This window comes from Electrophorus electricus, chromosome 11 (genome assembly GCF_013358815.1).
Source record: "Electrophorus electricus isolate fEleEle1 chromosome 11, fEleEle1.pri, whole genome shotgun sequence".
NCBI classification, from domain to species: domain Eukaryota; kingdom Metazoa; phylum Chordata; class Actinopteri; order Gymnotiformes; family Gymnotidae; genus Electrophorus; species Electrophorus electricus.
The window spans coordinates 13,597,494-13,612,500 of NC_049545.1; the positions used below are offsets into that span (position 1 = coordinate 13,597,494).

The 15,007-nt window shown below is 53.6% G+C and overlaps 1 protein-coding gene across 2 annotated transcripts in view; it reads left to right on the plus strand.

Annotated features, from left to right (window-relative positions):
• Positions 1 to 15,007, plus strand: part of meis1b (Meis homeobox 1 b) — a 57,620-nt gene that overhangs the window by 34,670 nt on the left and 7,943 nt on the right. For both annotated transcript variants that reach the window (XM_027002568.2, XM_027002566.2), the window contains exon 9: positions 5,297 to 5,373. In XM_027002568.2, coding sequence (XP_026858369.1) covers positions 5,297 to 5,373 — 77 coding nt within the window. The remainder of the gene's footprint in view (positions 1 to 5,296; positions 5,374 to 15,007) is intronic.

Here is a 15,007-nt window from a genome sequence, read left to right on the forward strand (position 1 = left end):
TTCAGCCCTCTGTTATTCCCAGCCTGTCACTGTTGCCTGTCGACTGACTACGCTGCTGTATTTGACACTGCGTCATCCCTCCCACCCCTGGCTCATCCAGTCATTGAAGGCTTAGGGGTTTTATTCAGGAATGGTCGAAGCCGATCTGTAAATCCGGCCCACGCCGATAACTACACACACGTAAACCCAACCCCCCACGGCCGCGTCCAAAATCAAGCGGCTGTATTCCCAAGCCCACGCCTCACCTCGCTCACCCCCCCTAAGCCACCAAAAGATGTTTATGACACGCAGAGACTAATTAAAGTGCCAAAGACCAGATCTGACACGTCAGGGTTTTTTTTTTTTTTTTAATCTCCAGGACGGATTAAGTGACCAAAAAAAGTGCCTCTGTGGGTGAAATTTCTACGGCTTTTCCCGGTCGTAGAACAGGGCTTTCAGGAAACAGCAGCCGTGAATAATTCATGCGCGGGCTTTGCGTCGGTTTAGCTGCTCGTGAACTTGATGTCGCTTCCCCGTGAAAGAGGCTCCTCGGCGTTCCGACTCGGAGCGGGCCGGGCTCCGCGCCCACGCGCCCGCCCGCCCGCCCGAAAGACCACCTTAAACCCTGGCCTGCGGTTGTTTTCCAAACGGGAGACGTCCCTCTCCCTCCCCCCGGAAAGCCCCTTACCCCACGCGCGCGCACTCTTAAGGGGAAAACCAATGCCTCTCTCTTTCCCTTTCAAAGGCTGTTCTGCAGCCTTAACGAGGGCCACGGCTGTGCCTTCCTGCCAGCTGTAATAAAAAGGGCTTCGCGCTGGTTTCTTTCTCTCGGGAATCTCGAAAGTAGCATTTTCAGACACGGCACTTCACCTCCTCCTGACGGCAGGAGAAGAGTAATGGCACTGCAGAGCGGCCCATCTCTGTGACTGACGCAGCAGTGACTATGCGGCCCCGTGCACGCAGCCACCGGAGGTAATCTCCACGTGGGCGGTGCGCTCCCTGGCCGAAGGCCCGGAGCAGCGCCGTGGTAACGCTGACTGAGCCGCACCTGGAGGAGGTGAAGCTCCAGCGCGCTGCTCCTGTTTACTCCGGAGCACCGCAGGAGGCGGAGGAGGTGGGCCGCGTCTCGGAGCAAGGGAGCGCATCTCGGATGGGCCATTACGATACTCTGCAGGACACCTCGGCCCAAAAGGCCCCCGGATCCAGCCTCAGTCATTCCTGAGGGGCGGCTCGGTTTCCATGGGCATTAGGCCCACGGAATACGGAGGTGAGACAGCGGTGGGAGACCCAGCTGTAACGGACTCGTGCTCAGCCACTTTGAAAGAGGGGGCCTCCACCACCACCACCGCCCCCTTTGACCTTGGCTGTCCACGAATCGCCTGACTGGAAAACAATTCACATTGCATGCCATGGTGCTTCTTGGCTGCGTGGATGGTTAGCGGGGTTGGTGAGTAGACGGCGACTGGTGGGACACCCACCCGAGTGGAGGGCGGTGCGCTCAACTTCCGCCTTTTCTGGCCCAGAGTATCAGCTTTTTCTGAGAGACCATAAGGAGCATGTTTTATGAGCTTAAACTTCTGTGGAAAACTTTTTTAATCCAAATCGCAGAGAATGCAGAGAAACGTTCCCTTAAATAGAAAACTGATAGTACGACTAATGCAGATGAAGAATGTAGCCGGGGGGGGGGGGGGTGTTTAGTTGGGGTTGGGGGGTTCATTGTAGTTAACTGGCCGATATAAAACATGCTCGATGTCCTGTCTGGGGAGGACGTGTTTGGCCGCACAGGCCAAAGCTCGATGCTGACTCATGCAGAACTGTGTCGGAAACTCAGACTTGAGTGCGGAGGAGGTAGACCCGAGATGAAGAGAAGGGAAGAAGATGAGAGGAAACCCGAAGATAAAAGAGACATCCGAACCAGCTCTCCCCTCGGCGGGAATCGGAGGATCGTGTGCACTGTCATGATAAGGAGAACGGCTGTGGGCGCTCCAGATCCCTCCCACTCCCCACAACCCCTCCCCCAGCGCATACTGCCCCGCCCACCCTTGACATAGTCTTTGCTGTTACCGCTGACTTCCCCTGCGAGACCCCTTAAGGGAATCTCCCGGAGCCCCGCTCCAGTGTCTGGAGCACGTTCACCCACACGCTCAGCCGTGCAGCACGGCATTGTGGGCAGGGGGCGCAGGAGCAGTGGGGTGGAGGGTTTATATCTCGGGTGTGTGCGTGAGGCTGCGGTCTGTGCGTGAGGCTGCGGGGGTGAGGTGGGGGTTTGCTCCCCGTCTCTTATCTGACCGATAGAACCTGGAACGCACATTTCGCCCAAGCACAGGCTGGCTGAGGAAACCGGCTTTGAGAGTGCTATTGGAACCCCACACTGCCCCCTCTCTCTCTCTCTCTCTCTCTCTCTCTCGCTCGCTCGCTCGCTCGCTCGCACGCACAGATAAGATTCATGACGGAACAAAAACGCACAGGGAGGACACGGTCCTCCTGGCATGAGCGACTGCGTTCAGGCTGGAAACTCTGATGAAAGGAGTAGGATATTTGGACGAGACATATCATTAAGATAGGCAGAGGCAATGCTGGGAGGATGCGGCGAAATTTTCCATCTGTTCTTCGGCCGCTGTTATCGCTCTCTCCGTGAAAGAACAGCACTAGAGCCTGAGAAACACTTCCCGCCCAGTTCCGCTTGCCAAGAGGATTAAAAATACCCGGCCTTTCTCTTGAGCTATAATAATAATAATAATAATAATAATAATAATAATAATAATAATCTTTTCGCCTAGTCTCTATTTAACTGAAATTCTAATTACACTGCTTTCGACAACAAGATAATTAAGCATTTTGAAGCTATGATACAAAAAAAAAAGTTAAAAACGGAAGAAAAAAAAAATCCCACTTTTTTGAACAAACACACCCTTGCTCTAGGAATGCTTTGATATAACTGAATATGGCAGCGAGCATGAAATCGAATGTGCTGTGCATCTGGGAATGCGTCAAGCAGAGGGAGGAAATCATATAGAGGTGTGAGCCATGAGGGGAGCCCATCGGAGAAGGAGGCGTCGGAGAGCCACGGGGAGCATGGGTAATCAGGCTCTAATGAGTGGCATTATTGAGCCGTGCAAGTGCGGCGCCTCCCCCCACCCCCTCCACCTTCCCAGCCCTCTGTGTTCCGGCACTGAGGCCCTGCTTCTCGCTGGAGCTGGATGCGGTTACCGACCGTTTGCCGTGACAACTGAGTGGATGGTGTGCGCTGCTAGCAGGCGGTGCTTGGCTGCCGGTCGTGTGAAGAAACCGCTCACGAGCGGGAAGGTTGAAGTGTAGTTGAGCTTCAGGACTGCCCCTGATGCGCACGCTCATTTAAAGCCCACCTGTTGCGATGTAACTGGATTAACGGCTGACAGCCCTTCCCCCTCACTCTTGCGTCCTTCAGCCGGTATCTTGAAAATGCTGATCTGCCATCTTATTTCGCGACTACTTAAAATTCCTCATCTCTAGAGCTGCTCCCACCTCCTTATCTGCTTTCCCCCAAAACGACACACCAAAAATCCTCAAGCCGACTTGAATTCACTGATGAACCGGCAGCTCCACGGCTCCTCCCAGGAAACAATGACCCCTGTGGGATGCCACGGCGCTGTCCGCCTGTGAGCACCGGGGATCCCCGGAGAGCGGTGTGTCCTAGTGTACTGTGGTCCGGGACCCATTTTCTCACGGAGCTGGGCGGTGCGATGTGACGGAATTAGCCCAGTTCCGGTAGTCTGGATAAAACGAATACTCGGAACCCTGGCAGCAAACAAGACATTGAGAGGTAGAAGGAAAGAGAGAGAGAGAGAGAGAGAGAGAGAGAGAGAGAGAAGGCAAACCCCCCCCCCCCCCCCCCCCCCCAACAACCCACCAAGCAGCTGGAGGCTTGTAGCATGCAGAACCTTCTGTTCCAGTTAGGCACAGTGGAATCACAGTGAAATGACACTAATAAAGAAATTGCTCCTTTACTGTGGGAGTCCCAGTAAACAAATATGCATGGGGGTGACATAAAAGCGTACCCATTTATCACGCTGACTAAGAAGGTGAGTCACGGAGCCGACATGCTCTGTGTCTTTCATCCTTAGAGGTCTTTGTTCTCAAAGTTTAGCCTCTGAACTTTTTTTCATTTGAATGTTTTTGTTCTCCAGATCCAGGTCAGCTTAGCGCGATATCACGGAAATCGTGCTAGATCTATTAGGAATTCGTAATAATGTTCGGTCTCCATTATCGGTTTATCAATACAGATGAACTGGGTCTTTGTAGTTTGTAGGGCTGGGAAACTGACCCCCCCCCCCCCCCCCCGGTCTGATCGGCTCTGCGTCCCCAGGCTAATGCGTTTTGAGGGGCCGCATGTGGCAGCCGATACCCATAGACCCGCTCAGGGTCCCGGGGACCGCCGTCACCACCGGCTTCATCGCACTGGTGGAGGATGATGGGAAAACGGTGTGAATGCTGAAGGTTGCCATGCTTCCTGTGGGTGATACTGCACTCTCTCTCTCCCCCTCCCCTGATCTGGCAGCAGAGCTGTCCCCTGCTCTTACCGTTTTGCATGTGGGGCTCCGCAGCACAAGCTGTGTTGTCTTATTCATGAAGTGCACATTGTTTAGCCTCCCAACCAGCAGCTTCCCCGCTGCTACGCTCTATTGTAAGCCAGCCCGGTCCTCTCTCCGGCTTCCCACAGACCAGCGCGCCAGGGCCGGTTCTCCTTTCCAAGCACATCAGCACGTTCAGGCGGCGTCGAGTCACCCCTGCTGTTGACCCCACATTAAGTAACCCCGGCGACCATACAGACGACATCCACCATCAGTACGCCACCCGTACACGGCTGAGAGACGTCCCGTCCGCCGTTCGGACGCCGTTAGACGTCCAATCGACCCCCCTCCACCCCCTCCTCCCCCCCAAACACCCCCCACCGCGTGGCCGTGGCTGTGCAGCCGAGGGGAGGCGTCTGGAATAAATTGGACTGCGTTTGTACCGCACGGCGCTCTAATTAATGTTTCTGTTTCTACACTTCACTTAACTTTATAATTGGCTTGCCTTTTTCACTGCCATTAATTACACGATCTCATATTCCATTAATGACTCTAAGAGACACACCTCGCTTTTTCGCGCTAATTAACAGCTGCTCCGCCAGTTCGCCGGCGCCCTCCTCCCTGCGGCTGCCGACGTTCGAGCTGCGGCTCCCTCCCCCGAACGGCCCACCGCGTCTCGGCCGCCCACCCTCGCCGGCCCACCTGTCCGTTCAGCGCTTTATTTACCATATTTCTCCTCTCTGCTTTTGTGTGTTTCCTCTGTGCAGCACCCGTACCCGTCGGAAGAGCAAAAGAAACAGCTAGCGCAGGACACTGGTCTCACCATCCTACAGGTCAACAACTGGTAAGTCAATCGTACCACTTGTGCTTACACGCAAACGATGCCACTTCTAATGATTTAAGTAATCACCCCAACCCCCCCCCCCCCCACCCCCCCTCGCCCGAACGCCTGAGCTTTCTCTCCTCTCCACCTCCTCGTCTGCCTTCCGATCAATCCGAACGAAGTGGTATCGGCAGCAGGGATTTTGGGTGGGTCCCAGCAGGAGCTCTCCATGAGCTCACCCTGACACTTTGGAGCGACTATTGGCGTGAGTATTGGGGCTCAAGTGTCCGTCACCGCGCACTTACCGCTGCTAGCCGCATCTAACGAACAGGGCCGCGGGAGGCAGGGGCAGACGGGCACGGGTTGCCAGGTCCCAACACGAAAGTCCTCCCCCAGCCTGTGCGGGACGCTTTCAGACCTTATTGCATAAGTGTCAGAGATTAATATTGCTAAGGTTCTGATTACATGCCCTAATCCATTTTGCTGAATAAATTGGGGCTTGATGTAGGTATCGGCTGCATTTAACAAACCCTCCCTGGCTGTGGACGGAACAGGCCAGCTTGCCGAGACGGATTAAAGCCCATTACACCAAATGTAATTTCTAACAACATAATCCGTGCCATTGTTCAATTTGGTACCTTGGAGACAACAGGCTGCTCGCAACATATTTGCCTTCAGAGGATTAATTTACACAAGTGCTCTTTCGGCGGGGAGCAGTCTGGCTGGCACGGGGGAATGCTACCGGGGTTATCAATTTCTGTGACCTCACAGAAACCCATGGGAGGTCAGACCTTTCGTCCATGTCAGGCACTGAGGCGGCGGCAGGGCACAGGATGAGGTCACATGCCCACAGGGCCTGGTCGGGCCCGGTGGCGGCGGCGGTACTGGATAACGTAGCAGAGTTTGACTGATGGTGGAACAATAGCAGCACCAACTGAATGTGTGTGTGTGAGTGTGTGTGAGTGTGTGTGAGTGTGTGTGTGTGTGTGTGTGTGTGAGAGATGTGTTGGGAATGGTTAATCTAAGGGGTATTAGTTGTTAAAGCCCGCATGCTGAGATCTTTCTGCCCCCTCACATATTGTGTTCTGCAGTGTGCCTGTATGTGTTTGTGTGTGTGTGTGCCTGTGTTTGTGTGTGTGCTCACCTGTGTGTGTGTGTGTGCGTGTGTGTGTGTGCCTGTGTGTGTGTGCCTGTGTGTGTGTGCCTGTGTGTGTGTGCCTGTGTGTGTGTGCCTGTGTGTGTGTGCCTGTGTTTGTGTGTGTGCGTGCGTGTGTCTAAGGGAACAGGGGAAACATGGAAAGTGTCCGAGGGAGGGAGAGAGCGATAGAGAGAGAGGGAGAGAGGGGGAGGAAGGCAGAGGGAGTGAGAGGGGAGGGAGGGAGCAAGACACATCGTGGGTTAACGGGAGGATTCTGCTCCTCCATAGGCCTGTTGTGCGCCGTCGGAAGCTCACCATTGGGTGTCTCCATGGCAACCCCTGGTGATGTTACCTCCTGACCCACTGATTTTAAGAGGCAATATCCTGAGCTCTGATTCTATTTATCAGGCAAGTCAAAACACAGGGCCAACACACAGCTCTGAGCTGCAGAAAACAGAGTGATGAAATTCATCAAACAGAGCGAGCAATGACCACTCCTTCCTCAGCGCCCCAGTGACACCACGTTTTGCTCACGCACGCCTCTGTCTACAGTGACTGAAAATAACGATACGAGTATGCAAATTATATAAGTATGCCAGTATGCTAATTATATAAGTATGCGAGTATGCAAATTATATAAGTATGCATATAATTATGCAAATTTGTCAGTTCATGCTACTGTCTATGAAATACATGCCACTGTCTATCAAGCCGTGGTCCTCTAATGAGTCAAGGCACACACATGTAGTCTGTAGCCCAAGCAGAGAGGAGGTGGCATACAGTGGACTCTCCATACCAGCCCGTGCTCCCGTGGACTTGTTAACGCACATACAGAGCTTCATTATTGATGAGGGCCATGCGACGTGATGGGCCAGTGATGAAATAAAAATGCTAAAGGGAGCGTGGGATGCCGATCGCTCATGAATTATTGCCGCAAACACGGAGGGGGGTGGTGGGGCTTCCGGTCCGCATTCACGTGTTGAAATGAACCAGCGCTGCTGCGTTGTTGAAACGCCCAGCGTCCCACGCCACGGGCGCTGTAAATCGACATGAGTAAATACAGGGTCAAAAAAACAACAACAAACAAAACAACGGGTGGCTGTAAGCACAGGGGGGTGGGCGCGGGTTTTAGATACACCTGCGTGCACAGCTTTATGTTCCCGTGAGCAGAGGAGCACGCCGGAGAAGGAAGGTGGCCTCCCGGCAGGCGTACACAGACGCTTCGACGTTGAGGAAGAGGCACGCAGACAGATCTACAAGCAAGATCCTCTACAGTAACCCTCTCTGCCGAAGAAACAGAGAAAGAAAGAGAGAGAGAGAGAGAAAGCGTAGCAGGAAAAGCAAGGGAGAGGGCAGGAGTGAGGGGGGGAGACACAGAGGGGAAGTTTTAGTCTCTGGCGATAAGCGAGCGTGTGTGCTCTCGGGCCACTCCATAAAGAGCACTGATGTGAAATCAATGGGCGGGTCATCGGGTTTCACGTGCCCACTCCTCCCTTCCTGGCGCAATTTAATAATGCCCTTAAAGATGGTGTTTAAACCTCAGGGATGGATTGTTTTGTCAATAAGGTGGCTTTTATGAAAGTCTTAAAAGCATGGAGAGAAGTGTGGCGGGGCTACTTAAGAGAAACAGAGTCCACACAAAGCCAGGATCTGGTTTCCCCGCCCGAGACGGAGGAAGAGAGGGAGAGAGCTGGAGAGAGAGGGAGAGAGGGAGAGGGAGAGAGAGAGGGAGAGAGAGAGGGAGAGAGAGAGGGAGAAGGAGAGAGAGGGAGAGAGAGAGGGAGAGAGAGAGGGAGAAGGAGAGAGAGGGAGAGAGAGAGGGAGAGAGAGAGGGAGAAGGAGAGAGAGGGAGAGAGAGAGGGAGAGAGAGAGAGAGAGAGAGAGAGAGAGAGGGAGAAGGAGAGAGAGGGAGGGAGAGGGAGAAGGAGAGAGAGGGAGAGAGAGGGAGGGAGAGGGAGAAGGAGAGAGAGGGAGAGAGGGAGGGAGAGGGAGAGAACGGGATCGAGATGGAGAGAGGGAGGGAGGGAGAGAGAGAGAGAGAGAGAGAGAGAGGGAGGGAACGGGATCGAGATGGAGGGAGAGGGAGGGAGGGAGAGAGAGAGAGAGAGAGAGAGGGAGAGGGAGAGGGAGATGCATGACTGGCATGCTTCACCTCCCTGACAGTCAGGCCCGCCCTGCTAAAAGCAGTTGAAACTTGTTCAGAGTGTGCTATGGCTGATTGCTTCATGCTTAGTGCATGCTCTTTGGAAATGCTCTTTAAGGCTTAGAGGGGAAACGTGACCTTTGACCCAGTGGGTATCTCCAAGATATGGCACTTTGGGTCTGCTGCTGCAGTAAGTGGAAAGGTGTCTGTTTTTGTTTTTTTTTTGGTAAAAAGGGTTTTTAGATATTGTACAGTTAGTTAGGTTAGGTGTTTAAATGCAGTTTAGTCACTCTGTGTGTGTGTGTGTGTGTGTGTGTGTGTGTGCATGTGTGCATGTTTGCATGTGTGCCTGCATGTGTGCATGTTTGTTTATATGCCTGCGTGCGTGCGTGTTTGTGTGTGTTTGTGTCTGCGTGCGCGTGTGCGTTTGTGTCTGCGTGTGCGTGTGTGTGTGCGTGCGTGCGCGCACGTGTGTGTGTCTGTGTGCGTGTCTGTGCGTGTCTGTCTGTGCGTCTGTCTGTGTGTGTGTCTGTCTGTGTGTGTGTCTGTCTGTGTGTGTGTCTGTCTGTGTGTGTGTCTGTCTGTGTGTCTGTGTGTGCGCGTGCGTGCGTGTGTGTGTGTGTGTGTGTGAGGTGCACCTTTGCCCAAGCCCTGCAGCAGCTTTCACACAGCCTTGCTGTCAAGGTGCTTTAGCGTGAATCTCCATGGCCTTTCAACAAAATACCATCTCACCCCGGGGTCGCCATGCCCAACAAAAGCCATATTTACCCCAGCATCACCCAGGCATGCACACCCCGCCCCCCACCCCACCCCCAGAGCTGCAGCTACATCAGCGGGCCCAGATTGATGAGCCTAGCTATTATTATTGTTTGTCTTTCTGCACAGTTGGACTCACTCAGCTCTGGAGTGTTTGCTAACAATTGTGCCATACTGGAATTTCAGCACTTGCTCAGACCTGATCTCTATCTGCGTTATGTCAACATCAGACAAGTCGGAGTGGTTCTGCGTGTGTGTCTTTGTGTGTTTGGGTGAGTGGGTACACATGCATCTGGTTGACTGTGATTGTGTGTGTGTGTGTGTGTGTGTTACTGCTGAAAAGGTGCTTCTTGCTCAGGCAGAAACATTTTCTCATGTGCAATGCCTTTGTAAGAGCTCATGCACGCGTGTGCATGCGTGTGCGTGTGTGTGAAGGGAGTGTAGGAGTGTATTTATGGGTGTTGGAGAGCAGTACTGGGATGCAGAGAGAATTGTTCCTTCTAGGCTTGGGGATGTGTTGTATGTGGATGGACGACTCTGGCAATGTGTGTGTGTGAGCGCGTGTGTGTGTGTGTGAGCGCGCGTGTGTGAGCGTGTGTGTGTGTAGACATGTGCATTTGTGCAGAGTCTGTGAACCATACAAGGGTACAACCCTCCTCTCTCTCTCAACCGATCTCTCTTTCCCTCCCCTCTCTCTCTCTCTCCCACCCCTCTCTCGTTCCGCTCTCTCTGTCTTACATCACACGGAGACTACATTTTTCTTCCTTTCTCTCTCTCTCTTTTTAATCCTCTCCTTTGTGGTGAAATCTACACATGAACGACAGCGGGTGGGTAGGAAAGTAAAAGCGCGCAGAGCCCGTGCGCCTGGGCCCGCGCCTGACCCTGCCGTTAGCTGCCCGGCCCTGTTTCGGATTGATTAGCGGTTCGTGTAAACAGTAACTGCGCAGTCGTCATAAATGGCGGCCTGGCCAAGGCAGCTCAGGTCTCCCTCAGTCTTCAGCGAATTGTGTTTAATTGCGACTGTTCTGATGTGTCGTCGAATTGATCACATGTTCTCTCTCACTGGGCACCTAAATGTCCAAAGAAAGAAAACTAAACCATGGAACCAGTTCTCCGACGTACGTAACTGCTGGGGCGTCCTACGGAGTTTTTTGGCCGGCTGGCAAAGTCCTTGTGTCATTGGCCATAAAGGAAAACATAGCTTAACCTACAGGTGGGGATGTGGGATGGCGGGCCGGAGCTAAAGGACCTGGTGGAGACCACCGTGGCGACGGGCAGGAGGAAAAGCATAAAAAAAGCACTGCCATCCAGTCATTTCCTTTCATTCACACCCGGATCCGATGGGCTTCGCCAGGGCCGCGCGTGTGGGGGAGAGAGAGCGTCCCCCCGACTAAAGCGTTAGCCTGGGCCGCAGGGCAGCCTGAAGGCAGGAGAGGGGCATAGGTGGCCGTGGCCAGAGAACTTTGCAGAACTGCGTTTGTGAAGTGAGGAAGAGAGCAGAGCAGAGCAGGGCGCCTCTCCCCTCTGCTTATGTCTCTCTCTGTCGCTCTCTGTCTGTCTCTTTCCTGTGTGTGTCTCTCTCTGTCTCTCCCACTGTCTCTTTGTCTTAGCCTGTTTTTCTGTCTCCCTTAAGGCTCTGTGTCTGTTTGTCTCACTGTACTTTACACACTCACACTCATTCTCTCTCGCTCGCTCGATCTCTCTCTCTCTCTCTCTCTCTCTCTCTCTCTCTCTCTCTCTCTCTCTCTCTCTCTCTCTCTCTCTCTCTCTCTCTCTCTCTCTCTCTGGGCTGTGTGGGGAAAAATGAGAGTGAGTAATCACATGCTGCCAAGAATGACCTCATAGTCACCAGCTCCAGGCGAGTGCAAGCTTCTCTCTCTCTCTCTCTCTCTCTCTCTCTCTCTCTCAGACTCTCAGTTCAGGCCTTAACCTACAAACAGTAACATCTTCATTTCCCAGCACAACATAGTAACACCAAACCTGAGTGGACCAAAAAACAACGCGTCCACGTGTCAGATCAGAGGTGCTCAGTGGCCTCCCTCATCTCTCTGCTCTCTCTCTCTCTCTCTCTCTCTCCACCCATCCCTCTCTCTGCATCCATCTCTCCAACCGACTGGGGTTGTCCCCGGGGCCCCAGGTGGTAGAACCCGTGTTGTAAACGCCGCCTCTGACGGCAGATTCACAGCTCCGGTAATGGAAAGGTTTTTAACTCTATTTGGTGTGCGGGGCTCCCAGGGTGCTTCCAGCCTTAAGGGACAGGCGCGGGGAGGGAGGGGTGGGGCACCCGATGGACTAATAGCAGCTCACCGCTACGAGGGGAGGGGGTGTGGCAGGGATTAGGCCAGCCCCTTCCCCGAAAGCCCCGTCTTCAGCTCGACTGTTTTCTTTGGGCAGGGGAGATGGGAGCTAGCTAATCCCGGTAATGTTTGTGGAGGTTAGGGACAGCGGGTGAGTGGGTGGGGTGCTCCCCCCAGCCGCAGTACCACATCTGTGACGGGGGGGCGGAGTCATGTGCTATTGGTCATGCCTCTTACCTGTAGTATTCACATGTCACCTAAGATCTCGTCTGCATTACGAACAATTTAACTAATTCAAGTACATATTTGTAGAGACTTACATGACTGGTGAAGAGGTGACCCTTCCACTGATTGGCAACACTGAGTGTTGACGGATGGGTGTGGGTGTGGGTGTGGAGTCATGGAGCATGGCTATGTGAGCCAAAGCTTCATGGCTGGCTTCCACCTGCTTTCTGAGATGTGTTAGAATTGAAACCAAGGTTGTTGAAGGCCACTGCTGAGACCTAAGTCACTGTAATGAGGTGTGTGTGTGTGTGTGTGTGTGTGTGTGTGTGTGTGTGTGTGTGTGTGTGTGTGTGTGTGTGTGTGTGTGTGTGTGTGTGTGTCTGTGCTGAAGGGGTAAGAGCAGGTGAGAGAAACGATTGGGGAGAGAGAGGGGAGGGGGGATATGTTGGTGGCATGAGTGTAAATGGAATGTGTGCAGCAAACAGCTGGCCGGGTTTGTTCAAATACGAGCCAGGCTGCGAGACTGACCTGGGCTTGACTCAGAGAGGGGGAGGCCGAGCCACCACAGAGTTTTATGACTTTGTGCCTCAGATGAGAAGAAAAGGAGCAATGCTCTCAGTCCTCCGATGAGACAAAAAGGAGCAATGCTCTCAGTCCTCCCATGAGACGAAAAGGAGCAATGCTCTCAGTCCTCCCATGAGACGAAAAGGAGCAATGCTCTCAGTCCTCCCATGAGACGAAAAGGAGCAATGCTCTCAGTCCTCCCATGAGACGAAAAGGAGCAATGCTCTCAGTCCTCCCATGAGACGAAAAGGAGCAATGCTCTCAGTCCTCCCATGAGACGAAAAGGAGCAATGCTCTCAGTCCTCCCATGAGACGAAAAGGAGCAATGCTCTCAGTCCTCCCATGAGACGAAAAGGAGCAATGCTCTCAGTCCTCCCATGAGACGAAAAGGAGCAATGCTCTCAGTCTTCCGATGAGACGAAAAGGAGCAATGCTCTCAGTCCTCCCATGAGACGAAAAGGAGCAATGCTCTCAGTCCTCCGATGTGCCTGTAGACCAGAGGAGCGAATAACTTAAGTAAATGCTCCTCGGCTCAAGGCGCGGGTAATAAAGTTGGCATCACCAAAGAGGTGTGATGATGGTGCCATGACAATGGCAATGATGCCTGTGTGTGTGTGCGCGTGTGTGTGTAAGGGGGAGTACAGATAAAGCACAGTTGTGCCTGTGCACGCAAAACCTCCGGCGGTCTCAGCGTGGCCCCCTAATTAGAATGTCGATTAGAACGTCTCCATCCTGGTGTCAATGAAAGATCAGTTGCATGAGAATTCCACTGCGCGTGCAAACTGTAGCCTTTGTCTCGGCATGCGGGGGGTTTCTTTTTTTTTTTGTTGTTGTTGTCGTCGCGACGAGAGACGTCCGGGAGGTTCATCCTTCCTCCTCGGTCATCACAAGCTCCGTGCCTTTGCGTGGAATTTTAATATACATGTAAATGCAGCTGAGTCGGGCCAAATGCGATTTCACGAGCGAATCTTGGCGGGCCGCGGCAGACGCACGCGCCCGGCGCACGCGGCTCAGGGGCGCACGCGGGTCGGGCGCGTGGGGCGCGGGCGAGTAAAGCAGCCTTGCTGGGGGAAAACGGCCTGCTTCATATGCATTTAGATAGACACGCCGCCACGTAACCTTTTGTATCTCCAATCTGGATCTTTCCAGCGAAGGTTATTAAATTATCCCGTAATTGGTCACGCGACAAAGGCAGCTGATGAAAAAGACAATTTCTTGCTTTTAATTGGCCATTTCACGTGCTGTTTGGGCTACACCTGGGCGTTTGTAATGAGAACGGGTTATTAGGGGGGCCCGGGCAGGCAGCAGTCCACCCCACCCTCTCCGTGCGAGGGGAAGGGAGCAGCAGGAAAGGACAGAGAAGTGAGTAGGGTGGTGGAGGTGTGGTGGAGGTGTGGTGGAGGCAGCGGTGGTCAGAGTTGGGGGGGAGTTGGGTGCTTTTCTTTTTTCCACCCCACTTGCCTCATTTGACTCATAAGTGGCTTTAATTCGGTCGTTTTTCTAAGCTCTGCGTGGTCCCCCCCCCTCCCCTTTCAGTTTCCCCAACCCAACCCCTCCACCCCACCCCATCCTCTACTCCTTTCACCCGACTTCTGAGGTGCCACCGGTGGCGTTTTGCTCCAAAATAGGCGCCCATTGTCCCTGGTCAGGCTGAATGACCGCCTTCATTGTGCTGTGATGGGAAGTTGAAACTGAACAGGCCGTAAACGCGGCACTGCAGTGCGACGGGGTCGCGCAGGGGTGAACCGCTCACTCCCAACGCAGCCGGTGGTGGTAGCTCTAGCAGAGTCCTGGTGCATCTCCCTCTCCCTCTATCTCTGCACCCCCTCCCTCTTTCACCCTCTCTCACTCTACCCCCCCCCCCCACCCCCGCTGACCGCCTCCTTTAACCGTCCGCCTGCTGCACAGAAGCAGAGCATGACCGTTCTTTCTCTTTGCTCACAACTCCTACTGCCCCCCTTCTCCTACTCCCTCTCATTCCCTCTCTCTCTCTCTCTCTCTCTCTCTCTCTCTCTCTCTCTCCCTCTCTCTCTCTCTCCCTCCCCCCCTCCCTGCCTGCTATTGTGTAGCACTTGTCTTTTGTTCCAGTCTTCTGGTGCATCTGGCCTTAGATATGGTGAGTCCTGAGAGAGGAAGCTTTAAGATACCTTAAAAAAAAAATTCTAAAAGAAGAAGACAAAAAATAAATCCGCCAGGAAAAAAAAAGAAAAAAAAGAACAGCAGAAGCCATGTTGTTTCCGTAGTCTGAGGGCGGATTGGACCAAGTGACCGAGAGAGAGGGAGGCGAGGGAAACCTCAACAGCAGAGGTCAGCGGATAGACAACAGTGACCCCCCTCTGACCCCCGGAGCCAGAGAGACGGGGGCCAAGGGGAGAAGGCCCAGCAGAGCCTCCCTCTGCTCCCCACGCGGTTGCCGATAAAACTCCAGACATTCCCTCATTCGAGGGTGTGCTGCCGTGTCGGAGCCGTTCCCCTCCCGCCGCACTCTCTTTTTCACTGGAGAGAGTGATAATAGCGAGATGTCGGAGAGAG